The sequence below is a fragment of the Corythoichthys intestinalis genome, chromosome 12, assembly GCF_030265065.1.
Source record: "Corythoichthys intestinalis isolate RoL2023-P3 chromosome 12, ASM3026506v1, whole genome shotgun sequence".
Lineage (NCBI taxonomy): Eukaryota > Metazoa > Chordata > Actinopteri > Syngnathiformes > Syngnathidae > Corythoichthys > Corythoichthys intestinalis.
The window spans coordinates 36962007-36987565 of record NC_080406.1 but is presented as its reverse complement, the minus strand read 5'-3'; the positions used below and the strand labels follow the sequence as shown (position 1 = coordinate 36987565).

At 38.3% G+C, this 25559-nt stretch overlaps 4 protein-coding genes across 6 annotated transcripts in view; 3 read left to right on the top strand and 1 right to left on the bottom strand.

The window, feature by feature from the left end:
• The window catches only part of pfkla (phosphofructokinase, liver a), a 41010-nt gene extending 37111 nt beyond the window's left edge, over positions 1 to 3899 (top strand). For both annotated transcript variants that reach the window (XM_057852128.1, XM_057852129.1), the window contains 2 exons: positions 709 to 814; positions 899 to 3899. In XM_057852128.1, coding sequence (XP_057708111.1) covers positions 709 to 814; positions 899 to 1046 — 254 coding nt within the window. In that variant the 3' untranslated portion in view covers positions 1047 to 3899. The remainder of the gene's footprint in view (positions 1 to 708; positions 815 to 898) is intronic.
• LOC130926845 (uncharacterized) lies at positions 3110 to 10670 on the bottom strand. The gene is made up of 14 exons (XM_057852130.1): positions 10213 to 10670; positions 10014 to 10070; positions 9776 to 9902; positions 9624 to 9713; positions 9367 to 9539; positions 7635 to 7677; positions 7459 to 7564; positions 7272 to 7389; positions 7137 to 7201; positions 5243 to 5418; positions 5043 to 5169; positions 4087 to 4128; positions 3999 to 4023; positions 3110 to 3913 (listed from the first exon to the last, which is right to left on the bottom strand). Exons 1-14 carry the CDS (start codon positions 10262 to 10264, stop codon positions 3840 to 3842), a joined length of 1275 nt encoding a protein of 424 aa, XP_057708113.1. The 5' UTR covers positions 10265 to 10670; the 3' UTR covers positions 3110 to 3839.
• Positions 10671 to 10751: 81 nt separating this feature from the next.
• tmem169b (transmembrane protein 169b) lies at positions 10752 to 13645 on the top strand. Of its 2 annotated transcripts, none has more exons than XM_057852131.1 (3): positions 10752 to 10919; positions 11386 to 11748; positions 11813 to 13645. In XM_057852131.1, exons 2-3 carry the CDS (start codon positions 11472 to 11474, stop codon positions 12445 to 12447), a joined length of 912 nt encoding a protein of 303 aa, XP_057708114.1. In that variant the 5' UTR covers positions 10752 to 10919; positions 11386 to 11471; the 3' UTR covers positions 12448 to 13645. The 2 variants fall into 2 exon arrangements, with proteins under 2 accessions (XP_057708114.1, XP_057708115.1); XM_057852132.1 differs by having other exon boundaries at positions 10764 to 10919; positions 11449 to 11748.
• A 1564-nt stretch (positions 13646 to 15209) lies between these two features.
• xrcc5 (X-ray repair complementing defective repair in Chinese hamster cells 5) overlaps positions 15210 to 25559 on the top strand; it is a 28787-nt gene continuing 18437 nt past the window's right edge. Inside the window, exons 1-8 of the mRNA XM_057852595.1 lie at positions 15210 to 15387; positions 15628 to 15741; positions 17738 to 17921; positions 19727 to 19775; positions 19873 to 19995; positions 20122 to 20304; positions 20467 to 20581; positions 24692 to 24830. Of these exons, the coding sequence (XP_057708578.1) occupies positions 15373 to 15387; positions 15628 to 15741; positions 17738 to 17921; positions 19727 to 19775; positions 19873 to 19995; positions 20122 to 20304; positions 20467 to 20581; positions 24692 to 24830 (922 nt within the window). The 5' untranslated portion in view covers positions 15210 to 15372. The remainder of the gene's footprint in view (positions 15388 to 15627; positions 15742 to 17737; positions 17922 to 19726; positions 19776 to 19872; positions 19996 to 20121; positions 20305 to 20466; positions 20582 to 24691; positions 24831 to 25559) is intronic.

Genomic DNA, 25559 nt, shown 5'->3' with positions numbered 1-25559 from the left:
ATCTGAGTCACTTTCGTATGTGGTTCAAATCTGATTTGGGCCACATTTATTCAGAACATGACTGGCGGTCTGAACTGTCAAGACTCCCAAATCGGAATTCATGCAGCAATTACGTCAGCAAAGAGCAAAAGGTACGGAGGACGGCAGCCAAGTAGGCATTATCGCTTAGCTTGAACTCTGCTTTTAAGCACGAAGCGGGCTTGACCACGGTCATAAAAATATAAAATGAAGAAAAGAATAAGCCTTACAATTTTCGATTTTCATTCTGTGTACCGAATGAGCAATATTTCATTATTCCACACATGGCCGAGTCGGGGCAAACTGACGCACCCATGTCATTTCACGCACACACGTCAAGGCTCGTGTGTGTGCGTGTATGCGTTCTATCAGTCCATATAAACTTTGAATATAAGACTAAACGGGGATTATTAATGTGTTATTTGTGTCCTCTTTTTTGGAAATCAAAATATGATCACTCTGGAATGACATACAGCTAGCATGTGTAATTTGTTTTGATGCTTCTGCACATGCGGGTCTCCTGGCTGAGCGCATCTCGGACTGCGAATTGGTGTGCATGCGTGATACTTGAACAGTCTCAATGGACAAAGGAAGTCTGAACGGGCACGCCAAAAAAAGATATGGCAAAAAATCATATTTGTGCATTAAGACCTGTAGTATGAACCTAGCCTAAGTGTGTGCAACTCTCAGGTCGTGTGTTCGCCAACTCTGCTGACTCGGCGTGTGTCCTGGGCCTCCAGAGAAAGGTGGTTTCGTTCAGCCCTCTGACCCAACTCAAGGAGGTCACTGACTTTGAGTAAGTAACCAGAAATTAATTTGCCTTTATTTTAATGGGGACAGTCAATTTGAGGTACGAGACACCTTCTCATTTGTCTCTCAGGCACCGCATGCCTAAAGTCCAGTGGTGGTTCAACCTGCGGCCCATGCAAAAAATGTTGGCCAAGTATCAGACCAGTTTCTGTGAGTACGTCCCAGGAGAGATCGAACATGTCACCCGTCGCTCGCTCAGCATCGACTCTGGCTTCTAAGCGCACGCCGGGATATTCTACTTCTATATATTTGTTTTTTAGCCTTCAATACTTCCATGACATTTCCATGTACCTGCTGACTTGTTTTGACATTAAAACTGATTTACAAGGTTTAAAGTTGAATTTTGCAGTTTAAAAGATTTGAATGTAGATTCACACTGTTCATATCAGAAGCGAATACAAGTAGTCCCCGGTTTACGACGTACCTGACTTATGTAATTTCAACTTTACGACACCAGAGTCTTGTCTGCCCTTTTTGTCTCTAGTCGCGTAACAGTAGCCCCTTGCAGATTGATATCCCACTAAATTCCTGTGTAATCTGACACGGGATTTTACCCGTGTTATGGCTTTCAAACATGGGGAGATGCACCCGGAATTACCCAGGTTGGACACTTTCAGACTTGTGCCTTGTTTGCGAGTCGGTGCTCTCTGTGCTGGGACAGCAGGGGACGGGATTTTATAACTCTGACATTACATCATTTTTGGTCGACATCGGCATCAAAATAAACCAAACATTTCCAAATATGGACAATGGACTAGAGGTGTGTGAAATTTCCGATTCTTACATTATTCGCGATTCGGCCGTGGAATATTCGAGAACGATTCACGAACATCCAAATTCCAATTATTCAATTATACCAGGTAAAGCAGAACTAAAACACAGTCAGCACGGTCTTTGGGACGCAATGAGGAATGGACCGAGACAAAAACAATAATGCCTGACTGCGACCGACAGCTGCGTCAAACAACGCCCAGTTGCTAGTTGCTACAAACATACGGACGAATACGGCTATAATAGATATCACATATATGTAGAACTAGATGCAAAATGACAGACGACGGCGGCGTTAAAACCTATAAAGAGAACTAGACGCAAGATGACAGATTTGCCGTTTAGCAGTTGCAGCGTTGTAAACGGCCGCCATCTTAAAGCAGTAGACTTCTCTAGAAAGCAAACCTAAAACCTAGCAAACCTACATAATGTTTTATGTTTAAATACTCCTAAATCGGCAAAATCTTGACTTGAATCTATCTTTAAATGAAGAAACGGTTTTAAAACTTTGACTTTGTTGAAAGTAGACAAAAGGGAAATTATGGATTAACGATAGCAATTCTAACAACTTTAACAGTTGAATCACATCATTAAATTGATTGAATGTAGTTTAAAGCTGCTGATACAGAATGGGGACTTGAGTATTTTATTTACTGTTTTTAACTGTTAACTGAAGAGGATTTTTGAACAATTTTGGAACTAATGTACAACACATTAAAAGCGCGGGGGTAAAATCAATAATCGATTTCTAATCGAATCGAAGCGTCTGAATCGTAATTGTAATCAAATCGTTAGGTGCCCAAAGATTCCCACCTCTACAATGGACTGCCTCTTCCTCAGCTCTTAAGATCAAGTAGCAATTTATTTTCGTTATGATTCCAGTTTAATTTGGGCATTTACAGTTTGCCTGTGATAATTGCGATGTTTCTCGCTTTACGTCTTACTGCAAAGAAAGGGAAATGAAGATCGGCCCGCCATGATATACTGTATAAGTCATCAGTCTAGGTGCCGTTAGCCAGGAATTTAACCAGCCGCTTTCATACATGCCGCAACCCAGTTGATGTCCCATGTCAGTCAACCCGGGAAATTGCTTTCAGACATTAGGGCTACCCGTTTAAATCCCGGGACTTAACCGTAATTCAACATATGTCTGAAAGGGGCTAGTGTCTGATCCACCCACCTCTCAGCATTGATGGTAAGTACAGTATCTGAATTTTTACTTCATTTTATTAATATGACGTATAATACATGTTTTTGTATAGTTATTTTGAGATTTCGGGGTACTTAAAGGTTCAATTCCGACTTACGCTGAAATACGGGTTACGTCACCAGCGTAAGAACGGAGCTCGTTCGTAACCTGGGGACTACGTGTATTCCAACATACTTTCATCAAAGCTAACCATTCTAAGCTAACGTGAGGCTTATTGTTTTTCTGACAGTTGTATCAAATCTGACAAAAAAACATTTTTTCCCCAACTTGAAGAATGCGCTTTCATTGTAACTGCTGTTATTTATTAAATGGGGCATTCAATACATAAAAGGATAAATTACTTGGAAACACTAAAGTTCAATACATATTTTCCAGGGACACTGAATAAAAAAATGCTATTAATCTGTCTGGGTCAGGTCAAAGCCTTAATGTGCTACCATTGAAGATTTTTTTTTTATTGTTAATAGTTTACCTTAAGATTTGGATTAAAAATCACATTTCTCAAAATTGTACTTGAAAAGTGTACTGTTGCTTCTGCAGTAGTCTGTGGTTACTGAGGTGAAGTCTTGCCAGATTTGCCTAAGTGTGAGTACAGAAGTTACTTTGTATTACTGCTCAACCAATCCTGAACAGTAACCAAAATGATAATAAATATTCTACTGATGTATCGCATAACTGTGCAGTCATTTCAAATTAAAGTATTGTTGACTGAACTGTGACTATTTGTAATTAATGAGAGTGAATGGGGGGTGAGGCATTGCTAAGTTTGGGCTTGAATATATTAACACTCTAGACGTCAATGGCAGTGGCAATGAGTTGAACAATATAAAAATATAAATATATACAGTGTGTATATAATAATCAACTTTAGAGTGGTATTGGGGGCCGTAACAGTGTATTTCTAATTTTATGTATTTGTTTAGGCTTTAAAACAAGCAACGGCAACACAGAACATCCTTAAGTTAGTAACATACAGCCGAAAAAATGCAAACACTGACTACATCAATTTTTAAATAGAAAGGGAAAGGGGTCACTCATCAGTGGAGGCGAAGGGCAACTGGAAGTCATCGCCTTGATCCGATTTATTGAACAGGAATTCCAAACCTGGGGGATCGCGTTATTGATATTATGTTAGTACAAAAAAAGTGTTGTAAAATTCACATTCGTGTTTGACTAGTGAGCTATTTACCGCCTGATTTGTTGTCCTGTTTTTTCTGAAAGCAGACAGCAGAGTTCGAATTGCAGGTTGAAAACCGCAAGAACAGAGATTTTCCTACCTTATTTTTGAAAAAGGAGCTGCTGAACGAGAACGGTGCATCCTGCGAAGAAAAGGAGGTGTTAAGCATTTGTTTGGCAATACTGACTATTAGGGCTACAAAAAATAAATAAATAGAATGGGACAAGAAGATTAAAATCTCAATACTACTTTAAAGCCATGTTGTAATGTTAGGAGAACATTTATTACTGTATAAAAATAAGTCATACGTCGTTAAATTATTCTTATTTCGGGGATTTATTTTTTTTTTAGACGATAAGTCATAATGATACGTCATTTTGCATCATACTGTATAGCATATAAGAGGAAAAATAATGTTACCTAAACTTGCAAAATATGAGAATAAAGTCATAAATTGAAATATTGTAAGATAATATTACATTATCTTTTACGTTACGTGATATGTATGGATGCAGTGAGGCAAATTTAACTAAGGTGGATATTACATAAAGCTACGTAAATTGTCTTACCTTGGCTGGGAGTTACAAAATACAGTATTACTCTAAATCGCTATATTGAATATAATATATGTAGAAGTGCCAAAAGATTAAAGAATTTCCTGAGCTATGAAACAGATTTTAAATGCAGCCTGTCAATATTGTTCATGTTCAAAGGAGAAGGCGAAGCACTACGTAAAGCACGTAGTAGCTATATTGGCCGCAATGCATCCATACATACGAAAAGATCCGCAACATAACGACTCATTTATTCTCGTAATATTATGACTTCAACCTCATAGTAGTATGTAAAATTACCGAACACTATGACTTTTCTCATAATGTTACGTAAAGTTACGCCGTAGGCTTATTACGATTTTAATCTCGTAATATTTTTTTCTCATATTTAAATTTTTAATCTAAAAAAATTACAACATTCCGATTTAGCTCTCGTATTTTTCTTTGTGTGGCCCAAATATTCGGTCTTTGGAAAAGTTTGCAGTGCTTTCTCCACGGTTACCTCATCTCCACCATCATCGCAACCGAAGCCAGAGAAAGCGGGGGTGCTGGAGTTGGAGCTGATCGAGAACATGAATCCTGGAGATTTGTTTTCAGACGAGCCTTCGATGGAAGGAGTTGGACTAAAGCTTGTTGTAAAAAATAACACGAAATCGCATTATAGCATTTTGTTTTTGCAAGAATTTGATTTATAAAACCTACTTAAAGGCAAATGTTGGCGTTTTAGGCGCAGGGAAAGACGGAGATGGGATTTGTTCACATTGCAGTGGCGGAAGAGCGCCATGTTCCTGCAATGGTTGCTCTTCCTCTGTTGCGTCGCCTTCCTCCATTTGCCACTGCGCTTCCTCGTCTTCCTCCAACACGACTGACAGGGGTGTCTGTCAGCAACAACAAAACAGCGTATGTTAAAATGAAGGCAAATTGTCTGATTGCATTCATTAAGGCTGCAGCTATCGATTGTGTTAGTAGTAGAGTCGTTCGATCTTTCAACTAGTTACTTTGAATTATCGGGTAATCGGATTAGGAACATTTAATGCGTTGCAGAATAAATTTTAGGAGATGTCAAACAAAGGCTTGCTAAGATTGCACTTTTAAAAGGGCATTAAATGCAAATACATACAAAATAAAATTACTGAGTGTTTTGTCAAACAATACAGAATTGCACTTTCATTTAAAAAATAAAATACCTGAGCTCAGTCTCAAACGCTATAAAAAAATAAATAAATGAGGATGTAAGTACAACAGGAGACAAATTGGCTAACTTGCCTAACCGTGTACGCTAGCTTAAATGCTATATGTTAATGTTTTTTTTGCAATGCTCTTAACAAATCATTCAGACACATATTTCCACAAAAAAACCTGCTAAATATACCAATAAACTAAATTACAAATGCATTTAAAAAAATCAACAAACAAAAATCTACCTCATGTTGGTCTTAACAGAGAGCACTTGGATTCAGCCATGTTAAATGAGTTATGTCATATTCACGGTTACCACTAGAGGGTGGTGTGTATCTACCCAAATCGATAAAACTAAATGCAAACACTTTCAAAACAAACCACCACAACGCCACTAATTAAAATGGATACTTGAAGCAGCAAAATTTGAAGTTTTTTTTTCTAAGCGAATTACTCGAGTTAATCGAATAATCGTTACAGCACTATATTTATTTAACTCTTTCAGTGCCACTGACAATGTTTTACGTTCTATGACGTGATTCTTTTCATCTTTCTGCTTTGCATTTAAATGAGTGTCAAAAGTAGACAGCCAATCCAGTTGAAGTAGCAGTTTGTCATCTCAAACGGTTCGGACGTCTATCGCCATCAGTGGCAACTATTTAGTTTATTTACTTTTATTCAAAATTCTGAAATTAAAAAATTTGATTACCGGTATTTATGTACAGTATATTGGACTACGGTATTTATGTACAGTATATTGGACTATTTTTCATTGAGATGTACTTTAGTTATTAGCATTGACTTCCATTGAAATTCTTTACCATTAAGTCTAATGTTACAGACAAAACATCAACTGCCATTTTTAAGAAATAGCAACTCTCTTTTAGTCCACTATATAAAAAGAATAAATGTTTTCTCAGTGTAAAAAATCCTCTAATAATCATTTTCAACGACGAAAAAAGTGAATCAAATGAATGAATGAAAAAAAAAAAAAAACCTTTTAGTATTTTTCTCGTATTACTGTTTATCCTTTAATAATATTAATCTTTAAATGTTTTTTAAAAAAAGACGATTAATTAAATATAGTAATTTTTAAGGCAATAAATCATAAGTTCAGTATTCTTCTTTTAATGATACTGTATTATCAATCTTATGGTAATCATTTTCAACTTAATTTGTAATTTTTCAATCAGTTAATTTTATGACAAAAAAATAAAACTAAAAATGCACACTTTTTTAAATGAGTAAACTGTTTTCTTATTTCGACTTATTTACAGTTTACAAAATAATTTATAATACTTTTTCATTATCTGCAATACCTAAAATGGCAAAACTTGATCAATGTAACATTTTCTAATGTTCCTCTTTATACACCTTTACATTAAAGTTTGGGCCGGTTGGATTTTGCCGTCCTTACCTTTCTGAATAGTATGACCGCCTGTTCCTCTTCCTCAATGGTCATTCCATCTTGTCCACCAACATCTACAGAAATATTCAATACACATTTTTGACAGTGCATGCAAAATGGGGCATTTGTTAGAGACACACTTACCTTCTGCCCTCACATGCTGCTCATTGCTTGAAGTTGTATCAGGCATCCAGGAGGTCAAGTCCCAGGATCGGCTTGGAATGTCCTTTCCCACAGAGGTTTCCGGACCGCTTGCACATATCTGTGTTTGTCACGGTGAGCAGAAACAAGACCAACACAATCCTCATTTATGACGGCGTTCATAGTGAACCTTTGTGTCATCGACGTTGACAGCCCAGACGGCAGCTGTGGAATCTTTCACAGGTGAGCTCTCCATTTGCATGACTGTTTCTGTGTGGGGCTGCAGGTGAAGGTCACTACGGGGACAAAATTTATCATAATTATATACACTGTAACAGATTCTGTGTGAGTACATGGTGAACATACCTTTCTGGGCCTTCATCTGAAGTGGAACGAGGAGCACCGAAATCTGTAATATCACAAATGTTTAAAATGAACTATCTGCAATACAGTTGTTGCTTTATGAATTAAACTAACAAGGGAGTGTTATCAACATTCAATAAATCGAAAGTTACATACGTATGTAACTACGGTTCTATGAATCCTGAATGACCGCTAAAGGAGGTGCTAAAGCACTTAATGATCCCTTGCGCAATATGAGTAGCAATACCAAAACCGAAACTCGTGGCCCTCGGAAGAGACATAAAATCTGGTGACTACAGAGTCCCCCAAGATTAACATACTGCTGGCAGCCATTTAAAAAAGCATTGACAAGGAAGCGGCTAAAACCAGAAAGATAAACAACAGATGACTGGATTGATGTTGTTAAAGAGGTTTTCATCATTGAGAATATTTCTTTTACACTTAAATTACAAGTCGATGTTCTACTCAACTTTGTCGAAATGGACAGAATGTGTTAAAACTATACCAAATTATTCTGTTTACTATGTGCTCGTACGCCATTTCCTTTAATAAGTACAGCAGTATAATCAGTCCACTTGTTCCTGTTTATTAGCTGATTTCACTTGTGTGTGAAATGGAAAAGCAATAGAAAATTGTTTTTTTTTTTCAGTTGCTTGTGGGAGGAGCAATGTGCTTTTCAACAAAAGGTACATTTAAAAAAAAATAGACGCAATTTTACAAAAAATCAAGCTGTTATACTAAAAGCAGGGTGGCCAACCAGGCTTATAAAGCACTGGGGTAAACCCTGTATACTATAAAGTTGGTCTGTCACAAATTATTATTTTGATAGTTGGTTATCTTATTCATTGACATTGACCATTCCATTTGAACTAGGATGGAAGACATAGGGTGATCATGTATTGCTGCGCTAGACGTCAATGGCAGTCAATGTGCTCATCCGATTAACACTTGCTTTCATCAAGGGCTTTAAAATGTTTTTTTTTCTTTCTTCTGCTACTGTTTTTCCATTCATTTCTTTTAATAAAAAAAAAATTAGAAAAAAAATAATTAGAAAAAAATGAATCTAAAATGTAAAAATTAAGGAAATATGTAGTCTTTTTTTCACCCTTTTTACAGGCTAAAGGTCGGTCAAGTCACCACTGAGGTTGTTTTTGTTCTTGTGGACATTACATTTTAAGTCCTACTCTTCCATTATTTGTGAACTGATCATCTTGAAACTTGGTAGATATGTAGCCTGGGCCAAATTCTATGAATCCTCGGAGCCTGATTTTTTCATTTTATTTTTTTGTATCAGGGCTGATTAATTCACTGCGAAATCATAGTTGGGAATTAGCCTGTAGAGGGCAGCCTTCAGCCTGTAGTAGCACATCATTGCTTGTTTCGGAGAATAAATGAAATTAGACATGCTCTTAACTCATCGGCCGGCATTTACAAAGATAGACATCCAATCCATTTTAACGAGAAGGACTGCCAGCACTTCAAAACCTCCCCGTTCAAATGACTTTGACGTCAACTAAAACTTAATTAAATACACTGCTGATGAAGAAAAGAGCCACATGATTGGACATCTATTATCGTCAGCGGTACTGAAAGAGTTAATACGTCAACTATTTAGCAAAAAATAAGTTAACATTTGCGCTTTACTCTTTTAAAATGACAACTTTCAATGTATTTCTTGTGATATTCCAACTTAATTCCACTTCTTCTTGTTTTTTTCTCTCCACGTGTTAATTACCAGAGATGTAAGCATGGTGGTCTGCTTCCTTGACTTTTACTATCACGTCATCTTGAGAGGCAGTAAATGAACTCTCCATGTCATCATTTTGCATCTGAATCTTTTGCACATATGGCTTTTGGTGTTCTTGATACAGCTTCCTGTAGCTTGCCATCTTTTCTTCATAGACATCCCTAGATAGGTTCAAAATAAAGATGGGAAAATGCTCATAATAAACTCAAAATATAATGTGCTAAACCGACAACTACCAGACTCACTTGTCATTGTTGTAATTGGATTTTATGCTTTCCAGTTCCATTTTCAGTGTACGCTCGTATTGAAGAAGCATGCCCTGAGTCACCTCCATGCTGGGAATAGAAAAAGCAGTTACTGTCAATAGGAAATTTATTTAGCAGTTTTTTGTTGCTACCTTTTTGCAACTTCTCGGTTACGGTTCAAGTTGTTATGTTTCATTTCAACATTCTCTTTCATTTTCTTGATGTCTGCCTGCATGGTCTCAATATAAGTCCTTCTCTGGACAATGTCAGCTTTATAAACTGTGGGCACAAGCAGAAACCAGTCAAACATAATAATGACATGAAAAACAAAACGGATGCCTTATAGTTCAACTGGAAAATGCAGCTCTACATTTATAGAATATCAGTTACCTTCAACTTCTTGGTTAATGTCATTTTTCTTCTGAGTAAGTTTACGAGCTTCAATGGCTGTTGTGGGGGGGCACTTATTAAAGTAGGCAGTTTTTCTCAGCACAACACTGTTAGGCGTTTCTAGCAAAGTTTTATCAAACAGCGACCAAGCCCAAATTAACAGTAACATTTTTATTCAGAATGTAATAAAATAACTTACCTAGCTGAAAGAGGATGTTATCAATAGCACTGGTCCTGCTTTGAGAGGTCATTTTAAGTGACAGTTACTAATTTATCTTTAGCACTAGCAAATTAGCATAACTCCTAGCTTAGGTCTACTGAAATAGTCTTGTGGCGCGAAGACCTACGCTAACATGAAATTATTTTAGAATGTGCTTATTGCTAAGTTAACTAACAAAAGGACCTTTTAAAAATGAATTAAGAGTATTTTTATATACACACTGAATAAGTTTTTTCAACGAGTCATTTAAAAGTACTTGAGCGGGAGGTTAGTTCACTCAAACTTCGACGGGTGTGAAGAACCGAATTTTATATTGCGGTTTTATACATTAAAATAAACGTAACCACTATTCTACCTGTCGTTTTTAAATCGAAATACTTGGTAAATTATGTGGTAAATTATGTGAAGGAAGCTAGGGCGTGGTTTTCACAGCTCTGAGCTACTGGACGACGTTTTACGTAACGCATCTACCCCTCTGGCTATTCTGAAAATGTCTTTACGTAAAAACTTCGTATTGGCCGCCCATAATAGCGCCTTGCTAGAGTAGGAGTCATTTTTGCGTAACTCATCTGTACACTCAATGTGTGATGTGTTCGCTGCCGCGAAGTGCAACCCAGATAAAGGATTTTATTTTTAATATTGAAAAATATTACAGTTCTACCAAATGCTGGTGCAGCTCCGCTAAGGTAAGAGTGACTAGAGCTTGTCATTCATATAAGAGGGACGGGTTGTTCGCTGGCTGTCGGAAGACAAAAGAGCGGACATGGGTGGGATTTAAATTGCAGAAGAATGGCTTACATTGTGTATTTCATTCCTTAATTTTTGGTTAAATTGTTCCCAGAAACCGCGTAACCCACCCAAAACGGATCCGTCGAAAAGCATTGCCACTGCCACACATAAACTCGCCGATACCAATAAAAATCAATAACATTTCAATCAAATCGATCCCATGTTTGATACTGTGTCTGTATTTATTTATATTCATGTAAAGTCTACGCATTTCGTGTATTTTTTAAGTTAACCTCAGCACATGCATGAACGCACACGGAATGTAGGTCAGCGTCATGTGAGTCATTTTGTGGCTTGAAATAGCAAAACGGTGTTTTTAAATGTCTCTCTCCTTGTATGTATGTCTTTATTTCATCCACCCAGTTGCTTCCTGCCTGCAATGCAATGAGTGGACTGTAGTCCTCATTCAGTATCATTGTCCTATAGTTGACTATAGGCCAGCTGATAAGATGACCCAGGTGGAGGAGTCTCAGACGGAGGGAGAAGGCAGCCCCCAGATCATGTCCCTCAGGTCAGAATCGTCAGCAAACCACGTGGACGATGGCGACGTGGGACCGTCCGTGAGGAGAAAAAGGAGGAGAAAGCGAGACCAGCGTCCTGAGTCAATCATTGTTTATCGCTCCGATGTGGAACGAGGGACCGGTGAAGACCAAGGAGGTGAAGAAGAGGGAGCAGAGAGGAGTACCGAGGAGGGAGCTATGTTCCTCTGCACGCCCACAAACGAAGGTGACTCGGGTTCTATATTTTCAGCACAAAATCAATCAGATTAATTTCTGTGTCGACTCAACAGACGGTGGTTGGAGCCTTCCACCAGACAGCCGCTACGTAACCCTGACAGGCACTATCACAAGAGGCAAGAAAAAAGGCCAGGTAGTGGACATCCACGTGACCATGACAGAAAAAGAGCTCCGCGAGCTGGCCAAGTCCAGGGAGCGGCTAGATGCCGAGTGCGAAGCCGGTGAGGACCCTGAGCGGTCTTGTGGCCTAGGCGTATGCAGGGGTCCTCATGTCGTCCTATGGAGCATCTCTTGCGCTCCTGTGGTCTTCCTGCTCTCCTTCATTACTTCCTTCTACTACGGCACCTTGACCTGGTATAACGTCTTCCTGGTTTACAACGAAGAGCGGACGTTCTGGCACAAAATCACCATCTGCCCCTTCCTCATCATCTTTTACCCTGTGCTCATCATGCCTGTGGCTCTGTCCCTGGCACTCTACTCTGCCGTGGTGCAGGTGTCCTGGGCCTTCAGCAGGTGGTGGCATGCCGTGAGGGACCTTGAGAAGGGATTCTGTGGCTGGGCCTGCGGGAAGATGGGACTGGAGGACTGCTCGCCATACAGCATCATCGAGCTGCTGGACTCAGACACTGTCTCTAGCACACTGCAGAGTAAAGGCCCCAGGGAACTCGCCCAGACGTCGTCGGTCTGAAACTGGTCGGAGCCGGTTCTCATGCCAGTTTGCTGATCAATTTTATTAAAAAAGTGCAATGGGGAAGACAGAATGCTACATTTGATTAATTCATGCACAGTGAAAATGTTTGCATGCAATACTGTGCAAATGTCTTATCATGATCATTCCATTTATACCACACCATTTCCACAATAACTATCAAAATAATATATCAAGATATCTTTAATAATATATCTTATTTTATACATACATAGTAAAAGTTATTTTTTTCAATGTATTATTTAGATTTACATTGATTTTAACAACTGGAATATTCTGTTTACACTACAGTGGACTTTGTGGTTTTTGGGGGATAAAATCCATGAGTAATTGATATGTAAATAATCCAGGTATCTGGTGTAAACTCAACAAATAAACTGTGGTTACTGTGAAAAGTGGGATTTGTTTAAAAAAAGAAAAAATCTCTGAATATGCACATTCTTTACAAATTTCTGTGCCTATCTGTTACGATGTCATAACCTAAAAGGGTTGTTGTAACCCAATACTTTTGCACAGCATTGTATATACCACATATACACTAAACAGATGCACACACACACAGGTCTCTGATTCACAATTGTTTTGTGAAAAACTGTAAATTGTGTGTTGACATGTAAGTTTAGCTAACTTTCTGTACCCCTTCAATTCTCTTTTTTTTCTGCTCACCCAAAATGTGCTTCAGTAACCTTCAATTTTTTTATATACGCAATTTTTTCACATCACTGTCCGCTGTTCTTCTACATTTTAAAATTCCACAGGACATCTTATCTCAGTGGTCAGTCTAATCAAATATTAAGCAAGCTGTCTGTTATCTTGAACTTTTTCATGTTCGTATGTTCATTGTGATTTCAATTCTCCTAGTGAGAATCATTTTTTTTGTTCAACTTTGTTCTTTTTTATGTTTGTTTAATTTATTGTAATACACGTAAGTGTAGGTATAAATGTGTCAGTTATTTATTTTCTACTGCCATTTTTTTGTAAAGAAAAAATATTTGTTAGGATTTGAACATTGCACACTTGTATAATAAATATGACCTTCCAAAATGTTTAACAGTTGATGTAGGCAGTTTTTCAAGGTGGAGCTTCTTGCATTCTGTGTCATGTGAGATAACCTTACGGATGTAAACAGATTCCAAAAATAAAATGAGAAAGTTGTTGCATGACAACACTGTGACTACATGACATCAACATTGGTGTGTATGAGTTATTATTTATCACTGCTCCGTTCTCATTACTGAGCCATTTAAAGACAAACCATTTCATAATAACATTTATGGACAACTCAAAATCTACATGAGTACCTTATTTGCTGCCATTGACGGCGTTGGAAGTCCAATCCATTTTGAATAGGGGAGGCTGACAGCGAATGATAGCACCCAGTCCTCCCAGTTTGACTGAATAGCGTACCGCACGAATGCTATTTTTAGACCGTGATGTCGCCATCGTAACACGGAAGTGGGTCATCATAGATATGCCCTCGCATACAATCCATGTTATTTTTGCTTGTTTTCTCCGGTAATCTTTCAAAAAATAACATGCCGATAAAACACTGCTGCTATGAAACTTGTAGAAACGACTCTAGACATTACGACATATGAAGGATGTTATCTTCAAACGTTCCCCGAAACCAAAAACTCAGAGGAAAAAATGCAAAGAATGGATTAACTTACGCAGACGTCCAAAAGACTACTTTAACGCCAGCAAGGTGAAGCCATGCACATTTCATATGCAGTAAACATTTTGTTGGGGGCCATGGTCCTACAGAGGATGAAGAAGTAAGCCATTTTGATACTTTTACTTATTTTTTTAGAGTGGCGTTTTGCCGGGCTGCTTCTGTCTGACGATGAATGACCTGAATAAAAATGAAAATGGTATCTGAGTGCCACTGTTACCTTTTCTGTTGTAAAAAAAAACAAACAAAGTGAGGGGGAAGTGTAAATTATAGAATTAAGATATGTTATTAATGAAAAAAATAAAGCTTTCCTTGGCTGTCACTGAGCAGCATTTGCGATCGCTACACAAAAAGAGCAATGTAAATTGCCCCCAAGAACGGTCAGAGACATAAGGCAACCAGAGGATATTATATATATTATATAATTATAATTATAATGATCTATAATTATATATATATATATATATATATATATATATATATATATATATATATATATATATATATATATATATATATATATATATATATATATATATATATATATTTGTATGTATAAAAAACGAGGCATATAGTGGTAAAGGATAGATTGTTGAAACAGGAGAATGTCATTGTCAGTGACGTAAGGCAATGCACACAAATATAAAGTGTCGATAAAAAAGCTATCTCTACATCAAATCGGCTCTTTTCCCGTCTTTTTCAGCCCTTGACACTCAAGCCATCTCTTTAACTGAACATTTGTATGTTGTTCCACATCTTTACCAGTTAATTTGGCGCCAGGGACATAATTATTGGACAGAATTGGTAGGTTTAGCTCAGTAAACATCTCCATGCATTTACTATTTGGGACAAACGGTAGGTTGACCCGCCTAGCAACAGTTGCTAACGTCATGAATATTAATGAGCAAAAGTGACGTGTTGCTTGCGGTACGCCATTGGACGGCTATCGTTGTCTTTGGCAGGCAATGATGCCACCCCTTATGTCAATTTCTTAACATAACATAACATAGCATAGCATATGAATACTCCAGTCATTCATTATGGAATCTTTAATACTCAGAAAAAATATTCATGAAATATTTAAATAAGTCCAAAATATATTCGGGAAAATAAATCTAATGCTTTAAAATGGCGGAAATAACGTTTTTGTACTTTGTAACCAGGAAGTGTGCGCTGTTTTCACACGGACCTTTTATTTGGTAACACTCAGGCTCTGAAGGAGGGAAACAAAAATGTCTAGGGCGAAAGTAAGTTCAATTGTATTCGTTTTTAATTACCCTAATAACTCTTAAGCAGGTCTTTTGCTAAGCATTTTGTACTGGTCTGTGGTTATTTTGTATCATTCCATCCGTAACAGTTCAGTTGAAAAGGCATGTTGGGGCATGTCTGAGTGGTGTGGGGCAAGCTGAATGAATCAACTGTAGTAATGGCCAACATAATAATTTACCATTTGTTTATTGTATTTTTTGTTTGTTTGTGTACTGTAGTCGTTCCACGTGCTGTGCATGGATGTTGGATTCTCCATGTCCAACTCTGCACCGGGTGAAGACTCACCATTTGACATGGCCAAACAAGTCATTCAGAAGTTTGTCCAGCGTCGGGTAAATATGGAGACATTACCTGCAACATGATTATATAGAAGTTAAAATGTCGTACTTTATTTTTGTAATATTTTAACTTTATTTTCAAACTAGACAGTTTCTATTAAAACAACATGAGGTTGTTATGAGTATATCAATATGTAACAAACGAGCCCACCGAGTCAAAATGGATTGGACGTCTCTCGCTGACAATGGCATTTAAACGTAATCAATCAATGGTTGCACTACCTGTTAAAATTGATTTGATGTCTATAACTGTCAGTGGTGGTGAATAAATTCATTAGTGAACAAAATCCAGCGGCATATGCATACACACACTCACACAAAAGTAGAAAATAATCGCAATCAAGACAGTTCAATTTATCATGTTGGATGATCAACTTGTTTTTTTAAAAATGTAAATTCATTAATGCAAAGCAAGATATTAATACGTCATTTTTCTTTGCAACTTTATTTTGTGCTGCACAACTAATTTGCAAAAAAGTGGGATTTAATATACTTTTAATTTAATTTTATAAGTTAATGTGCTTAATCAACCCCAAAATCAAATTGCTTTTTGCTAATTTTTTTAACTGTCTGTATTTTTAATATAATCTTAATGATCAGGAGTCAAGTTGTGGCCTGCTGTACAAGCTAACCGCGCCCGATGCTTTCAACAATCAATCAGATCAAGCGTTCGTCATCCGCCAACCACGACCTCTGCTTTCAATTGCCACGTTTACATGGAGCCAAATATTCCAATTACAATCGGAATATTTGTTCAAACCGAATAAATGTGTTCCATATAAACACCTCATCCGGAATGAACAGGCCCAAACCGAATGGAATTTCATTCCGATTCACAGGGGTGGAATATTCCTTTTCCCAAACCGATTAGAAGTAAAATTATATCATGTAAACAGGGAAGCGGAATGGTGTCTGGTTGCGTTCTTTCTGCACATGCTCCGTGCTGACGTGGTGACGTCACTTTGTGACGTAAGTAACATCGCTTGCAACATGGCTTCCAAGCACAGTGCACCTAATTGAAGTCCGGCGGAAAGATTGTATTTAATTCAAACTTTCAAAGAATTGAATATAATTGCTCGCTTAGACGGGCGTAAAACGAGGAACAGTGAACTATTTTAAAAAAGTTCACGAGAGGTTACACGAAGCCGGAATAGACCGGAGCGTTGACCAGATTAGAAACCGGTGGAAAACCGGTTACTACAAGGCAAAAGAACAAAACAGCAGAAGCGGATACGACCCCACCAACACAACAAGTGGGTTAAAGTTAAAACAGCAGCACTCCGACGATCGATCTCCATGTTTTGCAACGTGACTCTTTGTTTTGATTAATCTGCGCATGTCAGACGGCAGTTGTCAAACGTCCTTTCGGAATAAAGGCAGTCACATGTAAACGCTGGATCGGAATAGATGAAGTGACATGTAAACAGCTGATCTGAAATTTCCATTCGGAATGATTTGAATCGGGATGAATAAAAGTCAGCATGTAAACGTGGCTAATGACTAATCAGAACAAATGACGTCATCAGCCAACTGTGCCCTCTGCGAGTTATGTGGGCTGCAGCTGGACCTACTTGAATTTATTCCCCAAAATTGACAGATGTCCGTTAAATTCATTGCGCTTTATGTATGAATTCTGCTTGTGCTTAATGACATTGCACCTCGTAAAGTGCTCAAAACACACATTCATCATTCAACAACCTGTTTATTAAAACAATACGAAGATAATAACTTAATGAATATATAAAACGGCAATTACAATATTTAAAAGAAAACACATTACAAATGCAGTACACTGATGTTGGAATGTTCTGACGTGAAAAATAAACTTGTTTATTGATGGTGCGCCTTATAGTCCGAAAAATACGGTACACAGTACTTTTACAATTTATTTCTTGAGAAAAAAATCTTGAGATATATACAACTTTTATTCTCTTAGAACTATCAAGTTAATCTCGAAAATATAATAATATACTGTTATTTCTTTACACAGGTTTTTGCTGAGGCTAAGGATGAACTGGCTTTGGTTCTGTTTGGCACAGACTCCACCAAGAACCCGCTGGCTCAAGATGGCCAGTACCAGAATATCACTGTGCACCGCAACCTAATGGTACCTGACTTTGATCTCTTGGAGGAGATTGAGAATCAAGTCTGCCCGGAGAATCAACAGGCTGATTGTATCTTTTGCATCTGAAACGGAATATGACTAATGGATGTTAAATGTACTCTTATTCTTAATCAGTTTTTGACCCAAAGAAAATCGATTTTATTAAGACACCTGGGACCTTTTTTAAAATGTGCTCACCGTAGAGCACTTTGTATTCAGCTGCTGTTGTTTATGAAGTCCTTTATAAATAACGTTGAGTATACAGTGGGGCAAATAAGTATTTAGTCAGTTCTCCGACTTGAAAATATTAGAGAGGCCTGTAATTGTCAACATTGGTAAACCTCAACCATGAGGGACAGAATGTGGAAAGAAAACCCAGAAAATCACATTGTTTGATTTTTAAAGAATTTATTTGCAAATCATGGTGGAAAATAAGTATTTGGACAATACCAAAAGTTCATCTCAATACTTTGTTATGTACCCTTTGTTGGCAATAACGGAGGCCAAACATTTTCTGTAACTCTTCACAAGCTTTTCACACACTGTTGCTGGTATTTTGGCCCATTCCTCCATGCAGATCTCCTCTACAGCAGTGATGTTTTGGGGCTGTCGTTGGGCAACACGGACTTTCAACTCCCTCCACAGATTTTCTATGGGGTTGAGATCTGGAGACTGGCTAGGCCACTCCAAGACCTTGAAATGCTTCTTACAAAGCCACTCCTTTGTTGCTCCTTTGTGTTTGGGATCATTGTCATGCTGAAAGACCCAGCAACGTCTCATCTTCAATGCCCTTGCTGATGGAAGGAGATTTTCACTGAAAATCTCTCGAAACATGGCCCCATTCATTCTTTCCTTTACATAGATCAGTCGTCCTGGTCCCTTTGCAGAAAAACAGCCCCAAAGCATGATGTTTCCACCCCCATGCCACACAGTGGGTATGGTGTTCTTCGGATGCAATTCAGTATTCTTTCTCCTCCAAACACGAGAACCTGTGTTTCTACCAAAAAGTTCTATTTTGGTTTCATCTGACCATAACACATTCTCCCAGTCCTCTTCTGGATCATCCAAATGCTCTCTAGTGAACCGCAGACGGGCCGGGCCTGGACGTGTACTTTCTTCAGCAGGGGGACATGCCTGGCAGTGCAGGATTTGAGTCCCTGGCGACGCATTGTGTTACTGATAGTAGCCTTTATTACTGTTGTCCCAGCTCTCTGTAGGTCATTCACTAGGTCCCCCCGTGTGGTTCTGAGATTTTTGCTCACCGTTCTTGTTATCATTTTGATGCCACGGGGTGAAATCTTGCATGGAGCCCCAGATCGAGGGAGATAATCAGTGGTCTTGCATGTCTTCCATTTTCTAATAATTGCTCCCACAGTTGATTTCTTTACACCAAGCGTTTTACCTATTGCAGATTCAGTCTTCCCAGCCTGGTGCAGGTCTACATGTTTGTCTCTGGTGTCCTTCGACAGCTCTTTGGTCTTGGCCATAGTGTAGTTTGGAGTGTGACTGACTGAGGTTGGGGACAGGTGTCTTTTATATCGATAATGAGTTAAAACAGGTGCCATTAATACAGGTATTAAGTGGAGCCTCGTTAGACCTCTTTGACAGCCAGAAATCTTGCTTGTTTGTAGGTGACCAAATACTTATTTTCCACCATGATTTGAAAATAAATTCTTTAAAAATCAAACAATGTGATTTTCTGTTTTTTTTTTCCACATTCTGTCTCTCAAAGTTGAGGTTTACCCATGTTGACAATTACAGGCCTCTCTAATCTTTTCAAATAGGAGAACTTGCACAATTGGTGGTTGACTAAATACTTATTTGCCCCACTGTATATTATACATGGGACAAGTTTCCTTTAACTGTTTTCAAAAGGGTTGGATGCTCTTGTGGTCTGCATGGATATTCTTCAAACAGGAATAGAGTAAGATTGCTTTTCCTTATGATAATTCTTGTTTCATAATGGTGTACAGATTGTACTTCTATTTTTTATTTTTTTTATTTTTTTTATTTTTTTTTAGGGGAAAACGTTATGATCAACTCAATATTTACCTTCTGAGTGACCTCAGTGCTGAAGCAGACTCTGAACAGCTGGATGTCATCGTTGAAAACCTGAAGAAGGCGGACATTACGTTGCAGTTCTTGTGTGTTCCTACATCATGTTTCCTCATATAGAAGCGACAATCTAACAGATGCCAATTGAATAATTAAACGCCAAATCCCAAATCAACCCAGTTCAAAGAAAAGCTTCCATTGTTTTCATTTTGCAGTTTACCCTTCCCTGCTGAAGATGACTCAAAGGACGAAGCTGGTGATGCGAGCAGGCGAGGCCCCGGTGGACCAAGTTCGGGGAAAGGGCTGTCCAGAGAACAGAAGACTGGACTAGACATGGTTAAACACATCATGCTCAGTCTGGATGAGGAGGAGGGCCTCGATCAGATTTATACATTCAGGTTAAAAACACTTTTGGCCTATTTGATGCAAACTAACTGCAAACAACAGTCATTTGTCACTTGGGCGCTTACTTTAAGAAGTCATCTATATATATATATTTTCCTGAGAGTTTCCCAGATTTGCATGTTTATTGTGCTGGATGTTTTCTTTCCATTACTAAGGAATGCTATCGAGGAGCTTTGTATGTTCAAGAAAATTGAGAGAAAACCCATGCCTTGGCCCTGTCAGCTAACCATCGGCAGCGCGCTGTCCATCCGCATTGTCGGCTACAAAGCGGTACGTGTTTTGACGAGCACTCTGCAAACAAAGTCTGAATTGGGGCTGCCACGATTACTAAACTAATCAAAAATATAATTCATAATCAAAATAATGTGCTTCTATGTTGATAGTAGATTAATAATATTTAAACTTTTTTTAGCCTCCTTAATAATAAATATTTTCTTTTGATTAACCCGCCCAGAAGGAAGGCTCAAAGAGTCACTCGCTTTGTTGTTGTTGTTCGTGAGTAAACTGACTAAAATAGCTATTTATATTCACAGACGAACCAAAATTAAATTTGATTCATTCACTCATTCATCCTTGGGGCCTAATTTATTATTACCATTATTTTTGTCTCAGGACTAATGAATAAAGTGCAGACTTATTATGTAGTTACTCCAGTTTTCCAAAGGAAGAAAGTATTGTGCTGCCTCTTGTTTGGGTCTATCTGTATTTTTTTGTAATAAAAAAGAAAAAAGTACCCAGATATTTTATTTTTATTTATTTTAGTTAAAAAAATATTTTCTCGTTTTTATTTATTGAAAAAAAAAAAAAAGTATTAAGAAAGGGAAAATGTTAAATAATACAATTACATAGAGTACATAATCTTCATAGGCCTTTTCTTAATGCATCGTTTTAGTTTCAGTGCGAAATGCAAAGTCCAAATAATATACCATGATTTATGCGAGGGTCAAGTAGTTCAGTAATCACAAAATTAATCGGTGATAAATCGGCTATCAAAATAATTGTGGCATCCCTAAACTGCATCATTGAATGCCTTACAGTTGAACAAATATTTTCCTCCAATCTTTAACTCATTAGCTTTCATTGATGGTACAGTGCCTTGCAAAAGTATTCGGCCCCCTTGAACCTTGCAACCTTTCGCCACATTTCAGGCTTCAAACATAAAGATATAAAATTTTAATTTTTTGTCAAGAATCAACAACAAGTGGGACACAATCGTGAAGTGGAACAAAATTTATTGGATAATTTAAACTTTTTAACAAATAAAAAACTGAAAAGTGGGGCGTGCAATATTATTCGGCCCCCTTGCGTTAATACTTTGTAGCGCCACCTTTTGCTCCAGTTACAGCTGCAAGTCGCTTGGGGTATGTTTCTATCAGTTTTGCACATCGAGAGACTGACATTCTTGCCCATTCTTCCTTGCAAAACAGCTCGAGCTCAGTGAGGTTGGATGGAGAGTGTTTGTGAACAGCAGTCTTCAGCTCTTTCCACAGATTCTCGATTGGATTCAGGTCTGGACTTTGACTTGGCCATTCTAACACCTGGATACGTTTATTTTTGAACCATTCCATTGTAGATTTGGCTTTATGTTTTGGATCATTGTCCTGTTGGAAGATAAATCTCCGTCCCAGTCTCAGGTCTTGTGCAGATACCAACAGGTTTTCTTCCAGAATGTTCCTGTATTTGGCTGCATCCATCTTCCCGTCAATTTTAACCATCTTCCCTGTCCCTGCTGAAGAAAAGCAGGCCCAAACCATGATGCTGCCACCACCATGTTTGACAGTGGGGATGGTGTGTTCAGGGTGATGAGCTGTCTTGCTTTTACGCCAAACATATCGTTTTGCATTGTGGCCAAAAAGTTCAATTTTGGTTTCATCTGACCAGAGCACCTTCTTCCACATGTTTGGTGTGTCTCCCAGGTGGCTTGTGGCAAACTTTAAACGAGACTTTTTATGGATATCTTTGAGAAATGGCTGTCTTCTTGCACCTCTTCCATAAAGGCCAGATTTGTGCAGTGTACGACTGATTGTTGTCCTATGGACAGACTCTCCCACCTCAGCTGTAGATCTCTGCAGTTCATCCAGAGTGATCATGGGCCTCTTGGCTGCATCTCTGATCAGTTTTCTCCTTGTTTGAGAAGAAAGTTTGGAAGGACGGCCGGGTCTTGGTAGATTTGCAGTGGTCTGATGCTCCTTCCATTTCAATATGATGGCTTGCACAGTGCTCCTTGAGATGTTTAAAGCTTGGGAAATCTTTTTGTATCCAAATCCGACTTTAAACTTCTCCACAACAGTATCTCGGACCTGCCTGGTGTGTTCCTTGGTTTTCATAATGCTCTCTGCACTTTAAACAGAACCCTGAAACTATCACAGAGCAGGTGCATTTATACGGAGACTTGATTACACACATTTGGATTCTATTTATCATCATCGGTCATTTAGGACAACATTGGATCATTCAGAGATCCTCACTGAACTTCTGGAGTGAGTTTGCTGCACTGAAAGTAAAGGGGCCGAATAATATTGCACGCCCCACTTTTCAGTTTTTTATTTGTTAAAAAAGTTTAAATTATCCAATAAATGTTGTTCCACTTCACGATTGTGTCCCACTTGTTGTTGATTCTTGACAAAAAAATTAAATTTCATATCTTTGTTTGAAGCCTGAAATGTGGCGAAAGGTTACAAGATTCAAGGGGGCCGAATACTTTTGCAAGGCACTGTAAGAGGGGTTCAGGCAGTTAGGACCTGATCAAATAGATTGGACGCGTATTGTCGCACATGGCACAGATACAGTGGGGCAAATAACTATTTAGTCAACCACTAATTGTGCAAGTTTTCCGACTTGAAAATATTAAAGAGGCCTGTAATTGTCAACATGGGTAAACCTCAACCATGAGAGACAGAATGTGGAAAGAAAACCCAGAAAATCACATTGTTTGATTTTTAAAGAATTTATTTGCAAATCATGGTGGAAAACAAGTATTTGGTCAATACCAAAAGTTCATCTCAATACTTTGTTATGTACCCTTTGTTGGCAATAACGGAGGCCAAACGTTTTCTGTAACTCTTCACAAGCTTTTCACACACTTTTGTTGGTATTTTGGCCCATTCCTCCATGCAGATCTCCTCTAGAGCAGTGATGTTTTGGGGCTGACGTTGGGCAACACGGACTTTCAACTCCCTCCACAGATTTTCGATGGGGTCGAGATCTGGAGACTGGCTAGGCCACTCCAGGACCTTGAAATGCTTCTTACGAAGCCACTCCTTTGTTGCCCTGGCTGTGTGTTTGGGATCATTGTCATGCTGAAAGACCCAGCCATGTCTCAACTTCAATGCCCTTGCTGATGGAAGGAGATTTTCACTCAAAATCTCTCAATACATGGCCCCATTCATTCTTTCCTTTACACAGATCAGTCGTCCTGGTCCCTTTGCAGAAAAACAGCCCCAAAGCATGATGTTTCCACCCCCATGCTTCACAGTCGGTACGGTGTTCTTCGGATGCAATTCAGTATTCTTTCTCCTCCAAACACGAGAACCTGTGTTTCTACCAAAAAGTTCTATTTTGGTTTCATCTGACCATAACACATTCTCCCCGTCCTCTTCTGGATCATCCAAATGCTCTCTTGCGAACCGCAGTCGGGCCTGGACGTGTACTGGCTTCAGCAGGGGGACACGTTTGGCAGCGCATTGTGTTACTGATAGTAGCCTTTGTTACTGTGGTCCCAGCTCTCTGTAGGTCATTCACTAGGTCCCCCTGTGTGGTTCTGGGATTTTTGCTCACCGTTCTTATTATCATTTTGACGCCACGGGGTGAGATCTTGCATGGAGCCCCAGATCGAGGAAGTGTTCTTGTATGTCTTCCATTTTCTAATAAATGCTCCCACAGTTGATTTCTTTACACCAAGCGTTTTACCTATTGCAGATTCAGTCTTCCCAGCTCGGTGCAGGTCTACAATTTTGTCTCTGGTGTCCTTCGACAGCTCTTTGGTCTTGGCCATAGTGGAGTTTGGAGTGTGACTGACTGAGATTGTGGACAGGTGTCTTTTATACCGATAATGAGTTAAAACAGGTGCCATTAATACAGGTAACGAGTGGAGCCTCGTTAGACCTCGTTAGAAGAAGTTAGACCTCTTTGACAGCCAGAAATCTTGCTTGTTTGTAGGTGACCAAATACTTATTATCCACTCTAATTTGGAAATAAATTCTTTAAAAATCAAACAATGTGATTTTCTTTTTTTTTTTTTTCCACATTCTCTCTCATGGTTGAGTTTTACCCATGTTGACAATTACAGGCCTCTCTAATCTTTTCAAGTAGGAGAACTTGCACAATTGGTGGTCGACTAAATACTTATTTGCTCCACTCTACATTATCACTTACTGCCAGGTGACGGAGGAGAAGCTAAAGAAAACATGGATCACAGTGGAGGCGCAAAGCAACCAGAAAGACCATGTGAAGAAAGAGACAGTTTTCTGTCTAGACGATGATGACGAGACGGAGGTGCCGAAGGACGACATCATTCAAGGTAACGCGTTCCGTTGCAACTAGGGGTGGGTTTTGTGGCTTGAAGTGTATTGCGATACGAACTGTTATGAAATATGCAATGCTTGTCAAACTTTTTTTGTTTTGTTTACAGATTTATTAAAATAGATGTTTAACTAATACTGTGTAGTACATGATACTGCAAACATTTTGCAGGAATTATAGCTAGCTATGTGTTGTATGTATTTGACATTATAATAACTGTGTGAAAATCAATTTAAAAAGATAGTGAGATTATGCTGATTGTAGTACTTTACTTGTGGCACACCCAATTCAATGAGGCGTCTATAGTACCCGTTACAGCTGCAACTAACGATTTTTATGTTTTTTTTTTTTTTTTGCACTTTGTAATTTACTGTAGCTTGTTTCAGGCATGTTGTAAAGTAACAATGCAAATAAAATGAATGACTACTTTCTTCCAAAATAATATTTCATTAAAGCTTTCTGACTGTATTCTTTTAAGTATATATAATTTGTTGAAAGGTTCTGACTTAAAACTAAATTATTTCTCAGTACACAAATCAGGCCAAGTCCTGTTCAATTAGATAAGAGTGCTGATTGACATTTTTCTCTGTCCGCAAAGTGCTGATAGAAATTGTGTCAATGACTCATTTATTTTTTCTGAACAGACAAAACAACATAGATTTGATTAAAAATGAAAAAAACTCAAGCTAAGTCCAAAGCAAAACTTGGGATGTCGCGATTTTGAGAA

What these genes read in the sequence shown, in the direction of transcription:
- LOC130926845 (XM_057852130.1), bottom strand. Translation starts at nt 10,264, where the DNA reads ATGACCTCTCAAAGCAGGACCAGTGCTATTGATAACATCCTCTTTCAG. An exon ending in CATTAACCAAGAAGTTGAAG is followed by an intron (nt 9,903 to 10,013) that starts GTAACTGATATT and finishes TTGTGCCCACAG; the next exon opens with TTTATAAAGCTGACATTGTC. An exon ending in TCCAATTACAACAATGACAA is followed by an intron (nt 9,540 to 9,623) that starts GTGAGTCTGGTA and finishes GAACCTATCTAG; the next exon opens with GGATGTCTATGAAGAAAAGA.
- tmem169b (XM_057852131.1), top strand. Translation starts at nt 11,472, where the DNA reads ATGACCCAGGTGGAGGAGTCTCAGACGGAGGGAGAAGGCAGCCCCCAG. An exon ending in CTGCACGCCCACAAACGAAG is followed by an intron (nt 11,749 to 11,812) that starts GTGACTCGGGTT and finishes TCGACTCAACAG; the next exon opens with ACGGTGGTTGGAGCCTTCCA.